At 38.2% G+C, this 21,195-nt stretch overlaps 1 protein-coding gene across 1 annotated transcript in view; it reads left to right on the top strand.

Annotated features, from left to right (window-relative positions):
• LOC102671488 overlaps positions 1 to 21,195 on the top strand; it is a 113,114-nt gene that overhangs the window by 68,094 nt on the left and 23,825 nt on the right. The window contains exons 88-135 of the mRNA XM_031510745.1: positions 1 to 280; positions 353 to 658; positions 742 to 1,056; positions 1,367 to 1,696; positions 1,947 to 2,255; positions 2,617 to 2,940; positions 3,076 to 3,771; positions 3,848 to 4,165; positions 4,257 to 4,580; positions 4,671 to 4,979; positions 5,058 to 5,375; positions 5,488 to 5,799; positions 5,878 to 6,177; positions 6,409 to 6,726; positions 6,805 to 7,134; positions 7,224 to 7,529; positions 7,628 to 7,954; positions 8,028 to 8,330; positions 8,395 to 8,700; positions 8,778 to 9,098; positions 9,175 to 9,489; positions 9,770 to 10,084; positions 10,168 to 10,491; positions 10,573 to 10,878; positions 10,953 to 11,258; positions 11,344 to 11,661; positions 11,742 to 12,062; positions 12,126 to 12,440; positions 12,520 to 12,855; positions 13,090 to 13,392; positions 13,481 to 13,786; positions 13,865 to 14,182; positions 14,321 to 14,635; positions 14,890 to 15,201; positions 15,288 to 15,620; positions 15,696 to 15,998; positions 16,084 to 16,389; positions 16,465 to 16,782; positions 17,028 to 17,351; positions 17,423 to 17,737; positions 17,870 to 18,199; positions 18,277 to 18,579; positions 18,664 to 18,969; positions 19,054 to 19,371; positions 19,578 to 19,901; positions 19,978 to 20,292; positions 20,376 to 20,699; positions 20,781 to 21,086. The exon at positions 1 to 280 is cut by the window's left edge and continues 1 nt beyond it. Coding sequence (XP_031366605.1) covers positions 1 to 280; positions 353 to 658; positions 742 to 1,056; positions 1,367 to 1,696; positions 1,947 to 2,255; positions 2,617 to 2,940; positions 3,076 to 3,771; positions 3,848 to 4,165; positions 4,257 to 4,580; positions 4,671 to 4,979; positions 5,058 to 5,375; positions 5,488 to 5,799; positions 5,878 to 6,177; positions 6,409 to 6,726; positions 6,805 to 7,134; positions 7,224 to 7,529; positions 7,628 to 7,954; positions 8,028 to 8,330; positions 8,395 to 8,700; positions 8,778 to 9,098; positions 9,175 to 9,489; positions 9,770 to 10,084; positions 10,168 to 10,491; positions 10,573 to 10,878; positions 10,953 to 11,258; positions 11,344 to 11,661; positions 11,742 to 12,062; positions 12,126 to 12,440; positions 12,520 to 12,855; positions 13,090 to 13,392; positions 13,481 to 13,786; positions 13,865 to 14,182; positions 14,321 to 14,635; positions 14,890 to 15,201; positions 15,288 to 15,620; positions 15,696 to 15,998; positions 16,084 to 16,389; positions 16,465 to 16,782; positions 17,028 to 17,351; positions 17,423 to 17,737; positions 17,870 to 18,199; positions 18,277 to 18,579; positions 18,664 to 18,969; positions 19,054 to 19,371; positions 19,578 to 19,901; positions 19,978 to 20,292; positions 20,376 to 20,699; positions 20,781 to 21,086 — 15,487 coding nt within the window. The remainder of the gene's footprint in view (positions 281 to 352; positions 659 to 741; positions 1,057 to 1,366; positions 1,697 to 1,946; positions 2,256 to 2,616; positions 2,941 to 3,075; positions 3,772 to 3,847; positions 4,166 to 4,256; positions 4,581 to 4,670; positions 4,980 to 5,057; positions 5,376 to 5,487; positions 5,800 to 5,877; positions 6,178 to 6,408; positions 6,727 to 6,804; positions 7,135 to 7,223; positions 7,530 to 7,627; positions 7,955 to 8,027; positions 8,331 to 8,394; positions 8,701 to 8,777; positions 9,099 to 9,174; positions 9,490 to 9,769; positions 10,085 to 10,167; positions 10,492 to 10,572; positions 10,879 to 10,952; positions 11,259 to 11,343; positions 11,662 to 11,741; positions 12,063 to 12,125; positions 12,441 to 12,519; positions 12,856 to 13,089; positions 13,393 to 13,480; positions 13,787 to 13,864; positions 14,183 to 14,320; positions 14,636 to 14,889; positions 15,202 to 15,287; positions 15,621 to 15,695; positions 15,999 to 16,083; positions 16,390 to 16,464; positions 16,783 to 17,027; positions 17,352 to 17,422; positions 17,738 to 17,869; positions 18,200 to 18,276; positions 18,580 to 18,663; positions 18,970 to 19,053; positions 19,372 to 19,577; positions 19,902 to 19,977; positions 20,293 to 20,375; positions 20,700 to 20,780; positions 21,087 to 21,195) is intronic.

Raw genomic sequence — 21,195 nt, 5'->3', positions numbered from 1 at the left:
TGCAATCCATCACCCTGTGGACCAAATGCTCAATGCAATGCAGGAATATGCACATGTTTATCAAATTATCAAGGTGATCCGTACACTAGCTGTCGTCCTGAATGTGTTCTCAACAATGATTGTTCTTTGAATAGAGCTTGTGTTCGAAACAAGTGTGTGGACCCGTGTCCAGGCACTTGTGGTAGGAACGCAATTTGCAATGTCCTGAATCATATACCCATATGTTCTTGTCCAGCAGGAATGGCTGGCAATGCTTTCATTTCCTGTGAAAAAATCGAAGGTAATTAATAAAAAAAAATTATTTTTACAGAAAAATTTGAGAATAAAAAAAATCACATTGTTTCTGATTTAGAACAAGTACAGGTAAATCCCTGTAATCCATCTCCTTGTGGACCTAACAGTCAGTGCAGAGCTATAAATGGTCAGGCAGTGTGTTCCTGTGTGCCAGGATTTCTTGGCAATCCACCTAATTGCAGACCAGAATGTGTGGTTAGTTCAGATTGTCCTAGGAATCAAGCTTGCAATAACCAGAAGTGCATCGATCCTTGCTCTGGTACTTGTGGCTGGAAGGCATTGTGCCAGGTTGTCAATCACAATCCTGTGTGCAGTTGTCCTTCCGGTTTCACTGGAGATCCTTTCTTTAGATGTGAATTTATCAGTAAGAACCATTATCTTTCCTTTTGTTTTCGAAAAAATCAGTAACAAATTCCTAATATATATTGCATTTATTTATTTCGATAGCTGTGAAACCACCACAGGAAGATACATGCGCTTCTTGTCAATGTGGTCCCAATTCCATATTCCAAACGATCAACGACAAACCGTCTTGTGCCTGTTTGCCCGATTTTATCGGTTCCCCGCCAAATTGTAGACCAGAATGCGTGAGCAATAGCGAATGCTCGAGTAATTTGGCTTGCATCAATCGGAAGTGTAGAGATCCTTGCCCAGGCTCGTGTGGTTCCAACACGGAGTGTCGAGTAGTCAGTCATACACCGATGTGCACCTGTTTAACTGGTTTCACAGGCGATCCCTTTACGCAGTGCATACCAAAACGACGTAAGATTTATCATATATTACAAAATTTTAAAAATCCACAAAGTCAAAGCTTTTAAAATAGGCAGCCTATTTTCAATAAAGAAAAACAAAATAAATTGGACACAATATAGAAACACAAACAATAGAACAACAAAATACTCTTGAACATGAAACTTTACAATTTCTAATGTTCCCCAATTGTTAACCTTACCTGAATTTACATACGTATGATAGTTACTACAATTAACACCTGGGTAGCTACAAGATTGATGGTATAACCGCATTAACACCCGAATCAAACGTTAAATTCGTTCTGTGACCCATTTTATAGCCGAGACCGAGCTCACGCCACAATCCCCATGCATTCCATCGCCCTGTGGCCCGAACGCCATATGCAAAGAACAAAATGGAGCCGGCTCGTGCACCTGTGCTCCAGATTATATAGGCAACCCATATGAAGGATGTCGACCCGAATGTACAGTGAATTCTGACTGTCCTTCGAACTTGGCCTGTATTAGATCCAAGTGTCAGAACCCTTGTCCCGGTACCTGTGGGTCAAATGCTGATTGCACGGTGATTAATCACCTGCCCAGCTGCACTTGTTTGCCTGGATTCACGGGAGATCCTTTTGTGAACTGTTACATTCAACCGGCAGTTCTCCGTAAGTTTGAATTAAAGTCAATTTGATTATCCATCATCGTCATTGATCACAAGCGATTAGAGAGATTTAACGAAGATTTAACGTTAGAAACGCTTCCTCATCATTTCCATCTTAATACGCCAAATGGCGAATGCGAATGATTAATCCACTAATCTCAAAGTATAATTTAGGATTTAATATTTTGAAGAAAAATTCATAAAAATGTAACATAAAAAAAGAATAATCAATTTTGATTATACGTCACTTGCAGCTGATCTACAAGAAAATCCTTGTAACCCCTCGCCCTGTGGACCCAATAGTTTATGCCGGGTGAATAATGGGCAAGCTGTATGCTCTTGCCTATCTGACTACATAGGCACTCCCCCTGGATGTCGACCGGAATGCGTAGTTAGCTCAGAATGTCCTTTGAACAAAGCTTGTGTCAATCAGAAATGTACAGACCCTTGCCCTAATCGCTGTGGTACTAACGCGGATTGCAGAATCGTGAACCACAGCCCTATCTGCGCTTGCAAACTGGATTTCACCGGAGATCCCTTCACCAGATGTTTCCCCACGCCAAGTAAGACAAATTTTTGTGATCAAGGGATCGTTAGAGAGATTAATTTTATTATTAACGTATGAATCGATAAATAGAGTGATTCAGATAACTAAAATTGTCTATCCTCATTAAATGAAAATGAAAGCAATATTAATTTTTGTTTTCATTTAAAGAAGAAATAGTTTCAGATTTCAGAATCATTTTATCTGCTTAACTTATCTGATTAACCTCATACTATATCTTAAATGAAAGACATATAACCAGATTAAAACTACCCCAAATTAATTTGCTCAAGTAGAAAATTTTCTAATACCTAACAGGGGATGAGAAAGTGATTACTAAACCAAAAAAAAAAAAAAAACATAAGAAAAATTCTTTTCAGAACCATCACCAACCTTAATTGAAAACCCTTGTGTACCATCCCCTTGTGGCCCAAATTCGGAGTGCCGTGATATCGGAGGTTCTCCTTCTTGTTCCTGTTTACCAAATTACATGGGTAGTCCACCGAATTGTAGACCAGAGTGCACCATAAACCCCGATTGTCCTAGCAATCGAGCATGCATGAACGAAAAATGCAGTGACCCGTGTCCTGGCTCTTGCGGATTCGGTGCAATTTGCAACGTAATTCATCATACCCCTGCGTGCTCTTGTCCCGAAGATTTCACTGGTGATCCATTTAACAGCTGTCAACCATTACCTCCTGAACGTAAGATTTTTCTTTCACAATTTAGAAAACGTATTTTCATATATTCTTTTTTATTTATTTTCATATCTTAATTTACCTGGAAATTGAATTAATTTTTTCGAATTAATCAGACAGATTATTGCAATGATTTTACAGCGGTGAAGGATGTTCCATCAGATCTTTGCAATCCCTCACCTTGTGGCCCGAACGCAGAGTGCAATAATGGTGTCTGCACTTGCCTTCCCGAATATCGTGGAAACCCATACGAACTCTGTCGCCCTGAATGCGTTCTAAATAACGATTGTCCTCAGAATAGAGCTTGTGTTCGCAACAAATGTATCGATCCTTGTGTAGGCACTTGTGGACAAAACGCGATTTGCAATGTATACAACCACGTTCCTATGTGCAGTTGTCCTAGTGGAATGTCTGGAAACGCTTTCGTCCTGTGTATCGTTTCGAAAGGTGCATATTCCAGTAATTCTATTTTAATTAATTTCATCTTAATCCTTTTTTCTATTTGTATAATTCGATGCTTCTTCTTAGAACCACTTGGAGCAGTAGATCTTTGTAGACCATCTCCTTGCGGACCCAATAGTCAATGTCGTATTGTGAACCAACAAGCGGTCTGTTCTTGCGTTCAGGGATATCTAGGAGCTCCACCATCTTGCAGACCAGAATGCGTGGTCAGTTCAGACTGTCCACGAAATCTGGCTTGTAATAATCAGAAATGTATCGATCCTTGTACTGGTACTTGTGGTTTGAGAACCCAATGTCAGGTGGTGAATCATAATCCCATTTGTAGCTGTCTTTCGAGATACTCTGGAGATCCTTTTACCAGATGTGATCCTATAAGTAAGGAATATTCACGATGAATTAATCTTTTTGTTGAATATTGGTCTATCCTTGAATTGAAAATTTTATTTATTAGTTGAAACACCTTCTGAGCCTGTCAACCCTTGTCAACCATCTCCCTGTGGACCAAACGCTCAATGTCGTGTGGTGAACGACTCACCTTCTTGCACGTGTTTGCCAGAATTTATTGGATCACCACCGAATTGTAGGCCTGAATGTGTTAGCAACAGCGAATGTGCTTCTCACCTTGCTTGCATGAAACAAAAATGTCGAGATCCATGTCCTGGTGCTTGTGGATCGAACACAGAGTGTCGTGTTGTTAGCCACACTCCTATGTGTGTTTGCTTGAATGGATATACCGGAGATCCTTTCACTCAGTGTGTGATTCAAGAACGTAAGCATTTATTATTATCATATAGGATTGGAAATATTATTTAAATTATTAGAATCAATGTGAATGCAACGCATATTATACCTTATTGTAGCCATTCTCATCGAAAACGAATCACCTTGTACACCGTCACCCTGTGGAGCAAACGCGATATGCAAAGAGCAATCCGGAGCAGGTTCTTGCACGTGTTTATCAGACTATATCGGAAATCCTTATGAAGGATGTCGTCCAGAGTGTACCGTCAATTCTGACTGTGTCTCTAATATGGCTTGTGTACGTTCTAAATGTCAAGATCCTTGTCCAGGAACTTGTGGTCAAAATGCAATTTGTCAAGTGATCAATCATTCACCAGCATGTACTTGTACATCTGGATTCACTGGTGATCCTTTCAGATATTGCAATCCTATTGTTCAAACGGGTAATTACAAATTTTCAAATCATAATTCAGATATAAACACTCAAATTTAAAAAAAAAATTAAATCTTGTCTTCGAATCTTTTGAAATTAGAATTAATTCTAAGAGAGCCCTGCAATCCATCCCCCTGTGGACCAAACAGTCAATGTCGCGCCGTGAACAATCAGCCTGTCTGTACTTGTCTACCAGAATATATTGGAAGTCCTCCAGGATGTCGGCCAGAATGCGTAACGAGTTCAGAATGTCCATTGAATAGAGCTTGCATGAACAACAAGTGTGTGAATCCTTGCCCTCAGCCTTGCGGGTCGAATACTAATTGTATAGTGCTCAATCACAGTCCCATATGCAGTTGCAAGCAAGGATTCACTGGAGATCCTTTCAGTAGATGTTTCCCTGTGCCACGTAATGAATAACTCTATTTTTATTTTTTTTATACGCGTGACAATTCGTGTTTTAGCTTTTATTATGAAATTCTTTTAGAACTTGCACCTGGTCCGGTCGTTCAGAATCCCTGCGTACCTTCACCCTGTGGACCATACGCAGAATGCCGCGATATCGGTGGTGTGCCATCTTGTTCTTGTCTTAAATCCTATATCGGTAGTCCACCAAATTGTAGACCCGAATGTACTATCAATTCCGACTGTGCTAGTAATCAGGCTTGTATAAACGAGAGATGTAGGGATCCTTGTCCAGGTTCCTGTGGATTATCAGCCATCTGTAACGTGATTAATCATACACCAGCTTGCACATGTCCGGAAGGATTCACGGGAGATCCTTTCAATAATTGTTACCTCAAATGTAAGAAATTTTCAGAGAAATTTAATTGATTTTTCAATTTTCTTTTTTATATTCATAATCAAGATTATACGATATCTTTTCTTTTTTTTTTTTTTGATATTATTAAATTTAGCAATGGAAGAACCACCAAGACCTACAGATCCTTGCAATCCCTCTCCTTGCGGTCCAAACGCAGTATGCACAGATGGTAGCTGCACTTGTCTCTCAGATTATCAAGGAGATCCTTACATAGGTTGTCGACCAGAATGCGTCCTCAACAACGATTGTGCTTTATCTCGAGCTTGCATTCGCAATAAATGCGTAGATCCATGTCCCGGAACTTGTGGTGAAAATGCACAGTGCAATGTATACAATCATATTCCTATGTGCAGCTGCTTGCCTGGAATGACAGGAAACGCTTTTCTTTCTTGTCGTCCAAGCAGAGGTATATATCGATTCGTTGATTGTATTATATATATATAGAATTCGAAAATTATTTTTTTTTCAATATCATCAATTTTAGGTCCCGAAGATCCCTGTAATCCTTCACCCTGTGGATCCAATAGTGTTTGTCGCGTGATAAACGAGCAAGCAGTATGTTCTTGCGTGCCCAGTTTTATAGGAACACCTCCTTCCTGTAGACCAGAGTGCACCGTGAGTTCAGATTGTCCAAAGAATCAGGCGTGCAGCAATCAAAGATGCATAAATCCTTGCGCTGGTTCATGCGGTGTCATGGCTAAGTGTCAAGTGATTAATCATAATCCAATTTGCAATTGTCCAGCCGGCTTCACAGGCGATCCTTTTGTGAGATGCGAGCCTAAAAGTGAGCATAATTTGATCATCGATAACTTAACACATTCAATATTGAATGCATATAATTGAAAAACTAGTAAATAGAATACACATTCTTTTTATATTTCTTCAAATAAAAATTCATTATGTGAATGCCACATCCATCCATTATGAAATAGGAAAATATTCATGATATTAATCACATTGTGTTAATTTTAATCTTATATAGATTCTCATAATGAAAAGTTCGTCTTCGTTTCAGTTGAAAGGCCAGAATTACCTATTAATCCATGTCAACCATCACCATGCGGACCCAATGCGGTCTGTCAAACGATAAACGATTCACCTTCCTGCTCTTGCATGCCCGAATTTGTCGGATCACCACCTAATTGTAGACCTGAATGTATTAGTAACAGTGAATGCGCTAGTAACTTAGCGTGTGTGAGCAACAAATGTAAAGATCCTTGTCCTGGGTCCTGTGGATCTAATACAGAGTGTCGCGTTGTGAGCCACACTGCCATGTGCATATGTTTGATCGGTTACGAAGGCGATCCATTCATTCAGTGTACTTTGAAACAGAGTAAGACATTCTATAGATATTTTGAAGACAAATTGATTTTAATTTTGAATAGTGATATTTATTTCTTTCGAATTTTAGCTGACATACAACCGACTGTTTCTACTCCATGCACTCCATCACCCTGTGGTTCAAATGCTGTTTGCAAGGAACAAGGTGGAGTTGGTTCATGTTCTTGTTTACCCGACTATATAGGCAATCCTTATGAAGGTTGTCGACCAGAATGTATCATAAATTCTGATTGCGTATCTACTCGCGCTTGCATTCGTTCTAAGTGTCAGGATCCTTGTCCTGGTGCCTGTGGCACGAATGCCGAATGCCAGGTTGTCAATCATTTACCACAATGCAATTGTTTCCTCGGTTACACTGGTCAGCCTTACCAATTCTGTCAATTGATTACAACACAACTTGGTAAACAGATTCTTCGTTTAATTTTCTTTTGACTTATTTTTTTAATTTAATTCAAAAAATTCTCACAAGTCCTATTCTTTTGATAATAGAAGATAGAAAAGATCCATGTTCTCCATCGCCTTGTGGACCGAATAGTAGATGCCAAGTAATTAATAATCAGGCAGTTTGTTCTTGTCTACCAGAATTTACTGGTTCACCTCCTGGATGTCGACCAGAATGCGTAGTCAGTGCAGAGTGCTCATCGAATTTAGCCTGTATTAATCAGAAATGCATAAACCCTTGTCCTGGACCATGCGGTATCAATGCAGAATGCAATGTTATTCACCACAGTCCTATTTGTGCCTGTAGACAAAAATATACTGGTGACCCATTCAGTCGTTGTTTCCCTATGCCAGGTGAGAGAAATTTCTTTGAATATCTTAACTTCTAATCTTATTATTCATTTAAACAAAAAATTCTAATTTTTTTGAGATATTTTGTCTATTATTTTTAGAATCTCCACCAATTCCGGTACCATTTAATCCATGCATTCCATCACCTTGTGGTCCAAACGCAGAATGTCGTGATAGCAATGGTATATCTTCCTGTTCCTGTTTATCAAACTATATAGGAAGTCCTCCAAATTGTCGTCCAGAATGCACAGTGAATTCTGACTGTTCTCTTAATCAAGCCTGTATGAGAGAAAAATGCAAAGATCCTTGTCCTGGTTCTTGTGGTACTTTTGCTCAGTGTACCGTGATGAATCATGTACCAATTTGTAGTTGCATTGAAGGTTATACTGGAGATCCATTTACAAACTGTTATCCTAGACCATTATCACGTGAGACATTAATCTTTTATATCCAATTTTATAAAATATTTCATATCAGTTATTTTATATTTCTAATTTTTAGAACCAACATTTTCTGAAGATCCTTGCAATCCATCACCCTGTGGACCAAATACAGAGTGTAACAATGGTATTTGTACTTGTTTAGCCGAATATAAAGGAGATCCTTATAGAGGATGTAGACCCGAGTGTGTTCTTAATACCGATTGTCCCACGAATCAAGCTTGTGTTCGTAATAAATGCACTGATCCTTGTGCCAACACTTGTGGACAGAGTGCCATATGCAATGTTTTCAACCATATTCCCATGTGTAGTTGTCCTTCAGGCATGAGTGGCAATGCTTTCATATTTTGTTCCCCGATTCAAGGTAGATAAAATCGAGTAAAAATTAAAGTTCTATCAAAACAATATTTATTACCAATATTCTTTAGATGTAGTTCCAGCAACGCCCTGTAATCCATCCCCATGTGGTCAAAATAGTCAATGTCGTTCAATAAATGGCCAAGCAGTCTGCTCCTGCATATCTGGTTACATAGGAAGTCCTCCATCTTGTAGACCAGAGTGCGTAGTTAGCTCAGATTGCTCCAGAAATGAAGCATGTAGTAATCTAAAATGTGTAAATCCATGTATGGGAACTTGTGGTATCCAAGCACAATGTCAAGTCATTAATCATAATCCCATATGCAGTTGTCCTGCAGGATTTTCCGGAGATCCATTCCTTAGATGCAATCCTATCAGTAAGGATTTTTTTTTTTAATTTTCAAATAGAATTATTTCACATATTCATCAATCTAAATGAATTATAAAATTTTAGTGGAAACCAAACCAGAAATTATAAATGTATGCAAGCCATCACCATGTGGTCCTAACGCCCTGTGCCAAATAATAAATGATTCGCCATCTTGCACTTGTTTACCAGGATTTATTAACTCTCCACCAAATTGTCGTCCGGAATGTGTCAGTAATAGCGAATGTTTGACTCATCACGCTTGTATAAATCAAAAATGCAAAAATCCGTGTCCTGGTTCTTGTGGAGAAAACGCAGACTGTCGTGTAGTCAGTCATACACCCATGTGCGTTTGTTCCATTGGATATACGGGTGATCCCTTCACGCAATGCGTTCCATTCCAAGAATGTAAGAGATCTAAACGCTTGTTTAATTTTGACTTGTAGATTGATTTGCTTTATATCTATTTTATTTTATCATATAGCGATACCAACCTCCCCTTGCACGCCATCGCCCTGCGGTTCGAATGCCATTTGCAAAGAACAAAATGGAGTGGGATCTTGCGCCTGTTTACCTGAATATATTGGCAATCCATACGAAGGATGTCGACCAGAGTGCACTGTTAGTTCAGACTGTCCCTCGAATCTCGCTTGTATAAGAAACAAGTGTCAAAATCCTTGTCCTGGAACATGTGGACAGGATGCCATTTGTCAAGTAATTAATCATTCACCAACTTGTACCTGTGTACCTGGTTTCACGGGTGATCCGTTTAGATATTGCCAACTTATGAGAGAACCTGGTAAAGTATATATAATACAAGTGAAGAAAATATTATATATTTTGATCCTTAGAAAGCAAGCAGGGTCCATTATTCCGCCATGAAATTTTCTCAAATTCTATACTAAGATTAATATTAAATACTTTCCAATGTTAAAATAATTTAATTTAAGAAAATGTTTATCAAAATTATTAAATTTATGGAAGATCTAAGTTACCCAGCCTGAAACACTAAGGGTTAAAATGAGATAAAATTATTATACAATCGCAATATTTCAATTTAAATCATTCATATTTCCCAGAAAAATCCGAAGATGAGACAAACCCGTGTATTCCATCGCCCTGCGGGCCAAATAGTCAATGCCGCGTGATTTCTGGTAACGCGGTATGTTCTTGCCTACCAGAATACACCGGAAGTCCTCCCTCGTGCCGTCCAGAATGTGTCGTGAGCTCAGACTGTCCCTCGAATAGAGCCTGCGTGAATCAAAAGTGTGTGAATCCTTGTCCACGACCTTGTGGACAAAATACTAACTGTCTAGTCGTGAATCACAGTCCAATTTGTACCTGCAAAGAAGGAAACACTGGAAATCCGTTCACCAGATGTTTTTCTTTTCCAAGTGAGTCTCTCTTTTACTTTTCCGATATTTCTTTTACTCCAGAAAATAGTTATTCGTTTAACAAGTGTTAATTCCATCTATAGCTCAACCAACGTTACCTGATCTACCTCAAAATCCCTGTGTACCATCCCCCTGCGGACCATATTCTGAATGTCGAGATATCGGTGGCGCCCCTTCTTGTTCCTGTTTAGCTAATTATTTCGGCAGTCCACCGAATTGTAGGCCAGAATGTACCGTAAACTCAGATTGTCCAAGTGATAGAGCGTGCATCAGACAGAAATGCACCAATCCTTGTCTTGGATCTTGCGGTTTATCCTCGCAATGCACGGTTTTCAATCATATTCCGGTTTGTACGTGTCTGGAGGGATTCACTGGTGATCCTTTCAGCAACTGTTCTCCTGCTCCACGTAAGAATTGTTTTAATAAATGTCATAATGAAAATATTCTTTTGATTAGATAATTAATTAAATTTTAATAATAATTATTAGCCGTTGAAACGGTTTCTGAAGATCCATGCAATCCATCACCTTGTGGTCCAAATGCGCAGTGCAATAATGGTATCTGTACCTGTTTGGCAGAATATCAGGGCGATCCTTATTTAGGTTGTCGACCAGAATGTGTTCTTAACACAGATTGTCCTTTGACTCAAACTTGTCTACGTAACAAATGTGTTGATCCTTGTATCGGTACTTGTGGTCAAAATGCAGTTTGCAACGTGTACAATCACGTGCCAATGTGCAGTTGTCCTGCTGGAATGACAGGCAATGCATTTGTTTTTTGCAATCCATTCAGAGGTAATAATCATAAGAAAATTAAAATCATAAAAGATCTACAAAGGGATTAATCGATTCTTCTTTTCTATAATCAGATCCTCTTGTGACTAATCCATGTAATCCATCACCTTGTGGACCGAATAGTCAATGTAGAGAAGTGAACGAGCAAGCTGTGTGCACTTGCATCCCTGGTTTCGTTGGTATTCCACCGACTTGTAGACCAGAATGTGTAGTGAGCACAGATTGTGGACCTACAGAAGCTTGTATAAATCAGAAATGCAATAATCCGTGTATTGGATCGTGTGGAATCAGGGCAATTTGTCAAGTAGTCAATCACAATCCGATTTGCAGTTGCCCCGTTACAATGACTGGTGATCCATTTGTCAAGTGTATTGAGAAACGTGAGAATATTTAAAAAATTGATTATTTACAATTAAATATCAATCAATGTCTTGAAAAACATATTAGAATTGAATTTTATTTTAGCATTGGAAGTACCACCGCAACAGAACCCTTGTGAACCATCTCCTTGTGGTCCAAATGCACAATGTCAAGTTATCAATAATTCCCCATCGTGTTCTTGTTTGCCAGAATTTACTGGTTCACTACCCAATTGTAGACCAGAATGCATAAGCAATAGCGAATGTCCAAGCAACTTAGCATGTATCAATCAGAAATGTAGGGATCCTTGTCCAGGTTCTTGTGGTGAGAATACTATATGTAATACAGTATCTCACACACCAATGTGTATATGTTCTTCAGGATATACTGGAGATCCATTCACTCAGTGTATCTTGCAACAGCGTAAGAATTTCATTCTCTTTTCCATAATTTTTTTTTCAAAACGATATTTAAGTTAATAAATTAATTATAAAACTTTTTAGTTATCCCAATGTATATTCCTCAACCCTGTGTACCATCTCCTTGTGGAGCAAACGCAATCTGCAAGGAACGAAACGGAGCAGGATCATGCTCTTGCTTGCCAAACTACATAGGTAATCCCTATGAAGGCTGTCGGCCGGAATGTGTGTTAAATTCAGATTGTATACCAAGCAAGAGCTGTGTTCAATTTAAATGCGAAGATCCTTGTCCCGGTACATGTGGTCAGAATGCAGTTTGTCAAGTGATCAATCATGTGGCTACTTGCAATTGCTTACCTAGATTTACTGGAGATCCTTTCAGATTCTGTAGAGAAGAAGAGATAGGTATGTGAAGGAAAAATATCTCTTATAGACAAAGATTTTATGAAAACTTTTTATCCAAAACAGTTACTTTACCGAGCGTGAAAAATCCTTGTCAACCATCACCTTGTGGAGCAAACAGCGTCTGTAAAGAGAACAATGGACAAGCAGTGTGCTCGTGCTTGCCTGAATTCCGTGGTTCTCCACCAGGATGTAGGCCAGAATGCGTGGCCAGCGCAGAATGTCCTTTTGATCGAGTTTGCGTAAATCAGAAGTGCATCGACCCTTGTCCTGATCCTTGTGGAAGAAACGCGGTTTGCAGAGTTATCAATCGTAATCCTATCTGTTCTTGCCAGCAAGGATTTACCGGAGATGCTTTCACTATCTGTTTCCCTGTTCCACGTTCGTATTATCGTTATGGATTTATTTTAGAAAAGAAAATTTTATAACTTTACTTAATTATTTTTCTTAAATTCTATAGGTCCATCACCAGAGTCTTTAACACCTATGCAACAAGATCCTTGTCTTCCATCTCCTTGTGGTCCATACTCGCAATGTCGAAATATCGGAGGAAATCCCTCTTGTTCTTGTTCACCATCTTATATCGGTGTTCCACCAAATTGCAGACCAGAGTGCACGATAAATGCAGAATGTTTGAGTGCATTTGCTTGTATTCGCGAGAAGTGTTCTGATCCTTGTCCAGGATCGTGTGGTGTTGGTGCGCAATGCACGGTTCTTAATCATGTTCCAATTTGTTCTTGTCTTGAGGGATATACTGGAGATCCATTTAGCAGTTGTATTCCGAAACCATTTATATGTAAGAATTTTTTTTTAAATTTAAAATTGGCTATTCATAGAATGGTTTCAGAATAAAATTTAGATTTGGGTAATTTTATTTTACAATTTTTTTTAAAATAATCAAAATCAAAATTGTTATTATATTCTGATCATATTCTTTCTATTTCTTCTTATTCAAAAATATCTGAAATCATCAAGAATATACTTTTAAATTCTTATATAACTACTATTAACAACTTTAATTTATACATAGCCGAAGAACCAGTGTTAGATCCTTGCAATCCCTCACCATGTGGAGCAAACGCGCTTTGTCGCGATGGCTCTTGCACGTGTCTTCCGGAATTCCAAGGTGATCCTTATAGTGGTTGTCGACCAGAATGTGTGATGAATACTGACTGTGCCCGTGACAGAGCATGTATAAGAAACAAATGCATAGATCCATGCATAGGAACTTGTGGACAAAACGCACAATGCCAGACGATTAATCACATTCCCATGTGTAGTTGTCCTGCTGGCATGTCCGGAAACGCTTTTGTTTCCTGTTCTCCAGTTCAGGGTACAATATATTAAATCTTCCTTCATTAATTTCCACAAAATTTAAAATTGAAAATATTAAATTTAAATTTGTTGTATTTTTTCATTAGAAAATACAATACAGAATCCTTGTTCTCCATCACCTTGTGGACCGAATAGTCATTGCCAAGAAGTAAATGGAATCGCAGTTTGCAAATGTATAGAAGGTTTTATGGGCAATCCGCCCACTTGTCGGCCAGAATGTGTCGTTAGTTCAGATTGCGAGCTTTCCAAGGCTTGTGTCAATCAGAAATGCAGAGATCCTTGTCCTGGAAGTTGTGGTGTGAGAGCAGAATGCTCCGTGGTCAATCACAATCCCATTTGCAGATGTCCTCAAGGTTTGAGCGGTGATCCTTTCGCTGCTTGTACCGTTATAGGTGAGACGTTAGTCATTAAAACTGAACAAAATATCATTTAAAGTCTTTTTTATTACTTTTATTGAATTCGTTTCACAGTCGAAACATCTCCAGAACCGATCAATCCGTGTTATCCATCACCTTGCGGTCCAAATGCTCAATGTCAAGTTATGAATCAAGCACCCTCATGCTCGTGTTTGCCAGAATTCACGGGATCCCCGCCAAATTGTAGACCAGAATGTGTTAGCAATAGCGAGTGTTCAACTCGACAAGCTTGTATTAATCAGAAATGCAAAGATCCATGTCCTGGTTTGTGCGGAGTTAACGCTGAGTGCAGCGTGTTCAGTCATACTCCGATTTGTTCTTGTCGTACAGGATTCACTGGAGATCCTTTTGTTCAATGCAGTCCTCTTCAAAGTAAGTTTGTCCCTTTCGATTTTATTTTTAATACTGAAAGTCGAATTTTTTATGATTTTTAATTCACAAGATCTTTAAGTTTTTATAAACTTTTTTTTCAATTCATTTGATTTCATTTCATTTGATTTTCATTTATAGTTGCTGAAGAAAGACCTTCACCTTGTACACCAACACCATGTGGTGCAAACGCGGTTTGCAAAGAATCAGGAAATGCGGGTGCTTGCTCCTGCTTGCCTGATTACATAGGAAACCCTTACGAGGGTTGCAGACCAGAATGCGTTGTGAATTCAGATTGTACAGCGAATCTTGCATGCGTAAGATCCAAGTGCCAGGATCCTTGTCCAGGTGCTTGTGGTCCGAATGCCATGTGCAATGCTGTGAATCACTTGCCAGTATGCATTTGTATACAGGGATATACGGGAGATCCATTTAGATATTGCAATTTGAGTCCAAGTAAGGATTGATTATATTTATTTTTTGAGAAATTCAAATGATGTAGATATTAAAGAAAAAAAGAATGAGATATTTTTATTTATCGAATATCATGTAGAATCTATTAGTTATCCTGTGAAATTTTTAAAAATGTATCTTCTATGTCATCTGAATACTATATATTTTCAAATACTTTAACTTTCATACTTATTCAAAAATCTACATCACTTGATAATTATATTTGCCAAATCTATCATTCTCCTATTATATTCTAGAAGAAGATGTGATAATGAATCCTTGCAATCCTTCACCTTGTGGACCAAATAGCGAATGTCGCGTGAACAATAATCAAGCAGTCTGTTCTTGTAAATCATTTTACCTTGGCAGTCCACCTAATTGCAGACCAGAATGCGTAGTTAGCACTGAGTGCTCTCTGACACGAGCCTGTGTTAATCAGAAATGCGTAGATCCATGTCCCAATTCATGTGGCGTGAATGCCAATTGTAGGATTATTAATCACAGTCCTATTTGTTTCTGCAACAATGGATACACTGGAGATCCTTTCACTGCCTGCTTCCGTGCTCCTGGTACGGAATAAATATTTTTATAAAAACAATTAGTATTTTATTCTACAATAAGTATTTTTTAAATTCATTAGTCATGTTTTTAAAAGTTCCTCCAGAAACTGCACCAACAGTGCAAAGAGATCCGTGTTCGCCATCACCATGTGGACCTAATGCAATTTGCCAGAATGTAGGTCAAACTCCAGCTTGCACTTGTTTGTCAAACTATCGTGGCAGTCCACCAAACTGCAGACCAGAGTGTACGATCAATTCTGAGTGTCCTAGTAACCAAGCATGTATCCAAGAAAGATGTAAAGATCCCTGTCCAGGTTCATGTGGTTTCAATGCTCTGTGTACTGTATTCAATCACGTTCCTATGTGTTCATGTATCGAAGGGTATACTGGTGATCCTTTTAATCAATGTAGTCAACAAGTGAAACCTCGTAAGTATTCATTTTCTAAAAAATTTCTTCAGTAGGTATCGATCAATTAGATTAAAATTAAATTCTTTATACCAGCTGAACCAGTAGAGATAGATTTATGTAATCCATCCCCCTGTGGACCTAACGCTCAATGCGACAATGGAATTTGTTCTTGTCTGCCTGACTATTATGAAGATTCGACTATTGGTTGTCGACCAGAATGTGTACTTAACAATGATTGCCCTAGAGACAAAGCTTGCATGAGAAACAAATGCGAGGATCCTTGCATTGGAACGTGTGCCAATGATGCAATTTGTAATGTAATTAATCATGTACCAATGTGCAGTTGTCCACCTGGTTTCGAAGGAAATGCATTTGCATTCTGTCGTCCTGCTATAGGTATTTTATTATCATAATTTTCTGTTAAATTTGGTGAAAAGAATTAATTGAAACAAACTTTTCACAAATTATTATATTTCGACAGCCGATGTTCCATCTAATCCGTGCAGTCCATCACCTTGCGGGCCTAATAGTCAATGTCGATCGAATAATGGTCAAGCAATTTGTAGTTGCGTGTCAGGTTATTTAGGAAATCCACCAAATTGTCGTCCAGAATGTATAATTAGTTCTGAGTGTCCACCAAATGAAATTTGCACGAATCAAAAGTGTAGAAATCCTTGCATCGGCTCGTGTGGTTTGGGAGCTCGTTGCACAGTTGCAAATCGTAATCCTATTTGCCATTGTCCTGAAGGATTCACGGGTGATCCATTCGTTAGATGTCTTTTACTTCGTAAGTTTCCTTTTTTAATTATCATACGAATACTCTAGAAAGATTCAGTTTTTAATATTTCAATGAAATTTGTAGCACCAGTTCCACCAGAACCGATAAACGTTTGCCAACCTTCACCTTGTGGACCCAATTCTCAGTGTCAAATATCAGAAAATTCACCTTCTTGCATATGTTTGCCTGATTTTATCGGTTCTCCACCGAATTGTAGACCTGAGTGTATCAGCAATAGCGAGTGTCCGAGTTATCAGGCTTGTGTAAATCAAAAATGTAAAGATCCTTGTATTGGTTCATGTGGAGAGAATGCACAATGTCGTACTGTCAGTCACACACCTATGTGCTATTGTGAAACTGGTTACACTGGTGATCCATTCACGCAATGCTTCATTAAGCCCAGTAAGCTTTCCAAATTTATTTGAAATTTTTATAAATATTATTAGATTGTTGCAAAAAAAATATAAAATATATTTAAAATAGTGTCATCATCAATTAAATGTTATTATTTCATTCAAAACATAATATTTAAAAAATTTTAGAAAATTTTTTTGTAGCCATCTAATAATTTATTATCTAAAAATTTAACAGTTGGAAATTCGCTTCTATCAAAAAAAATTAATTGACAGCATTCATTACAATTTTAGTCGAGGATACATCGATAAAAGTAAATCCATGTTTACCTTCTCCTTGCGGACCTAATGCGAGATGCACCGAAAGAAACGATGTAGGCTCTTGCGCGTGTCTCCCGGGTTATATAGGAAATCCGTACGAGGGGTGCAGACCAGAATGCATCCTAGATTCCGATTGTTCACCCACTCGTGCCTGCATCAATTCAAAATGTATCGATCCGTGTCCAGGAACATGTGGAACCAATGCAGAATGCCGCGTAATTAATCATCGAGGTTCTTGCACCTGTTTCTCCGGTTATACTGGTGATCCCTATCAATATTGTTCTATCCAACCTATTGGTAAGTCCAGATTGGTCTTAACCTTCTATCAATCATCGCAGAAAGAAATTATTCGATGCGAAATCCTTCAGTTTCTGATGTCTCCGCAAGCGATCCGTGTGCAAATGGCCAATGCGGTCCTAATAGTCAATGCAGGGTGATTAATCAAGTGGCTGTTTGCTCATGCATGCCGAATTATATTGGTACTCCTCCGGCTTGTAGACCGGAATGTGTTACCAGCTCGGAATGTACTATTGACAAAGCGTGTATAAATCAGAAATGCGTAAATCCGTGCCCTACCTCTTGTGGAAAGAACTCTGATTGCAGAGTGATCAATCATGCACCTCTGTGTAATTGCATGAGAGGATACACTGGTGATCCGTTCTCTGTCTGTTTTCCTGTTCCATGTAAGTAGAGAGTACTGTGTTTGATTTTCTATATTTTTCTTGAATCAATTGATAATAAACTATTAAACAGTGGTTGTCAAATATAATTACGATAGAATTAAATTTTATTATATTATACTTTCGTATTTCTAGTGACACCACCTGTTCAATTTGATCTTGTACCGAAAGATCCTTGCATTCCATCTCCTTGTGGTGCTTATTCAGAATGTCGAAACATTGGTAGTATACCATCCTGTTCCTGTTTGGCTACATATATCGGAAACCCACCGAATTGTCGACCAGAATGTACTATAAATTCAGACTGTCCTCCAAATCAGGCTTGCATGCAACAAAAATGCAGGGATCCTTGTCCTGGATCTTGTGCTCCTTTAGCTCAATGTTCCGTTGTCAATCATATACCAACTTGTTCTTGTCTGTCTGGTTATACTGGAGATCCCTTCACCAATTGTTTTGTTCAACCAAGTAAGATGAAAATTTTAAATCGTTTTCTGTAAAATTTCTGTAAGATTTTTTATATTCATTATATTAAATTATTGTAGCATTACCTATTGAAACTGATCCATGTGCATCTTCACCTTGTGGAACAAATGCACGCTGTGATAATGGCATTTGCACTTGTTTGCCCGAATATTCTGGTGATCCATACGCAGGTTGCAGACCTGAATGTATTCTAAGCAACGAGTGTCCAATTAACAGAGCTTGCGTTAGAAATAAATGTATCGATCCCTGTGTTGGTGTTTGTGGACAGAATGCATTGTGCAATGTGTTCAATCATGTACCTATGTGCAGTTGTCCTCCGGGAATGTCGGGAAACGCTTTCGTACTCTGTTTACCTCTTCAAGGTATGTCAAACACCTGAACAGAATTTTTTGATCTGTGTATCAGATAAAAGGATCGTTATAATATAATTTTTGAAATAATTTTAGCAACCGAAGTTAATGATCCTTGCAATCCATCACCTTGTGGTCCTAACAGTCGATGCAGACAAAATAATATGCAAGCTACATGCTCTTGTATAAGTGGATACATAGGAGCACCTCCTACTTGTAGACCAGAATGTGTGGTTAGTTCTGATTGCCCATTAAATGAAGCTTGCATTAATCAAAAATGTAGAAATCCTTGTGAAGGAGGCTGTGGATTAAATGCAATTTGTAATGTCGTGAATCACAATCCTGTATGCTCATGTAAGGAAAGGATGACTGGTGATCCTTTCCTCAAATGTTATCCAATACGTAAGCATCACGAAAATCATAGTAAGATAGATCTGATTTTTTATTTTTTAATCAAGATTAATTGATTTTTTATAAATATTAAAGCTGAAAGACCTCCAATTCCGATCAATCCCTGTCAACCATCTCCTTGTGGACCAAACGCGGAGTGCCAAGTGCTCAATGATCAACCATCCTGCTCGTGTCTTCTAGAATTTATAGGATCACCACCTAACTGTCGCCCAGAGTGTGTCAGCAATAGTGAATGTCCTAATCGATTAGCATGCATCAAACAAAAATGTCAAGACCCTTGCATAAATTCTTGTGGAGTGAATGCGATTTGTAATGTGGTTAGTCACACTCCAATGTGCGCTTGCATTGATGGTTACAGTGGGGATCCATTTACACAATGTGTTCCACAGCAATGTAAGAATTAATATTCATTTTATTTAATATCTTCTATATAGAATTTCTCAAGAAAAATTGATACATTCAAGCAGAAAGCTTTTCAAAATGAATGTAAAATGATTGGATAAAAAAATTTTATCATCTTTTGCCTGATTATGCCTCTTTTGCAGATATACGTATTTTAAAGCCAAAATATAATTATGAATTTTTTTCAACCTTTTTAGTTGATGATGAAAGTAATAAACCAGATCCTTGCACTCCATCTCCATGTGGATCAAATGCAATCTGTCGAGTTCAACAAAATACAGCTTCCTGTTCCTGTCAAGATGATTATATTGGAAATCCTTATGAGGGATGTAGACCCGAATGTACCCTAAGTTCAGACTGTCCATCCAATCAAGCTTGCTTTAGATCTAAATGTAGAGATCCTTGTCCTGGAACTTGTGGTCCAAATGCTCAGTGTTATGTTATCAATCACGCAGCCGTTTGTAGCTGTCTTGAACGATACACTGGTGATCCTTTCAATTACTGCAATCTCATCACAGAACGTAAGATAAATTTAAAAATTCAATTTGAGAGAAATTGTATCTTGAAGATGAGAAATGATATTGTATCCTCTTGCAGAACCTAAGCCTAATCTCGCTAATCCTTGTGAGCCAACACCTTGCGGACCTTATAGTCAATGCAGAGAAATCAATGGTCAAGCCACGTGTTCTTGTCTTCAAACTTATATAGGTGTACCTCCTAATTGTAAACCAGAGTGTACAATTAGTTCTGATTGCTCGTTGAATCTGACTTGTAAAAATAATAAATGTATTGACCCATGTCCTGATTCTTGTGGTCAACAAAGCACTTGCAGAGTCGTAAACCATAGTCCTATTTGCAGTTGCAAACCAGGCTTCACTGGTGATCCGTTTACATACTGTTTCTTCAATCCACGTAAGCTTTGAATAATTTTTTTCAGAATATCGTTTCAATATTTATAATCAAAGAAATTTCATAATGATTATATGGAATTTTAGCTCCATCCGTTATCGAGACACCTATAGATCCATGTATCAATTCACCTTGCGGACCTAATTCTCTGTGTCGCAATGTTAATGGCTCTCCTTCATGCTCTTGCATGCTTAATTATATCGGTGCGCCACCGAATTGTCGTCCAGAATGTGTCATCAACATGGATTGTCCCAGAAATCAAGCATGTATTCGCGAGAAATGCCAAGATCCTTGTCCAGGATCCTGTGGAATTAACAGTGTTTGTACCGTATACAATCATGTTCCTGTTTGTACATGTTTGGAAGGATACACGGGAGACCCTTTCAATAGTTGTCAACTCAAACCAATAAGTAAGTTACATTAAACACCTAGAATTGATAAAATTTGAACAATATGAGATAACATCTCATAAATATGTGATGTTGAAACAGAAGTAGAAGAACCTGTGATAGATCCATGCAGCAAATCTCCTTGTGGTCCCAATGCTCAGTGTGATAATGGCATTTGCACTTGCTTATCAGAATACTTCGGCAATCCATATATCAATTGTCGACCAGAATGTGTATTAAGTACAGACTGTTCAAATGACAAAGCATGTATAAAGAACAAATGCGTGGATCCTTGTCCTGGAGCTTGTGGTCAGAATGCTCAATGCAATGTTATCAATCACATACCCATGTGTAGTTGTCCCTCTAATACTGGAGGAAATGCTTTAATAGTATGTTCACCTGTGCAAGGTATATATTTATTCAGATAATTATAATTCAGATAATTTTTTCCAGTTAATTATTATTTATAACAAAATATTATAAAATGATTATAACAATATTAATTATTGAATCATAG

Source organism: Apis dorsata, unplaced genomic scaffold (assembly GCF_000469605.1).
Source record: "Apis dorsata unplaced genomic scaffold, Apis dorsata 1.3 scaffold_256, whole genome shotgun sequence".
In the NCBI taxonomy this organism is placed as follows: Eukaryota; Metazoa; Arthropoda; class Insecta; order Hymenoptera; family Apidae; genus Apis; species Apis dorsata.
Note: the sequence above shows the minus strand (reverse complement) of the source record. Positions and strands in the feature narration are given on the sequence as shown.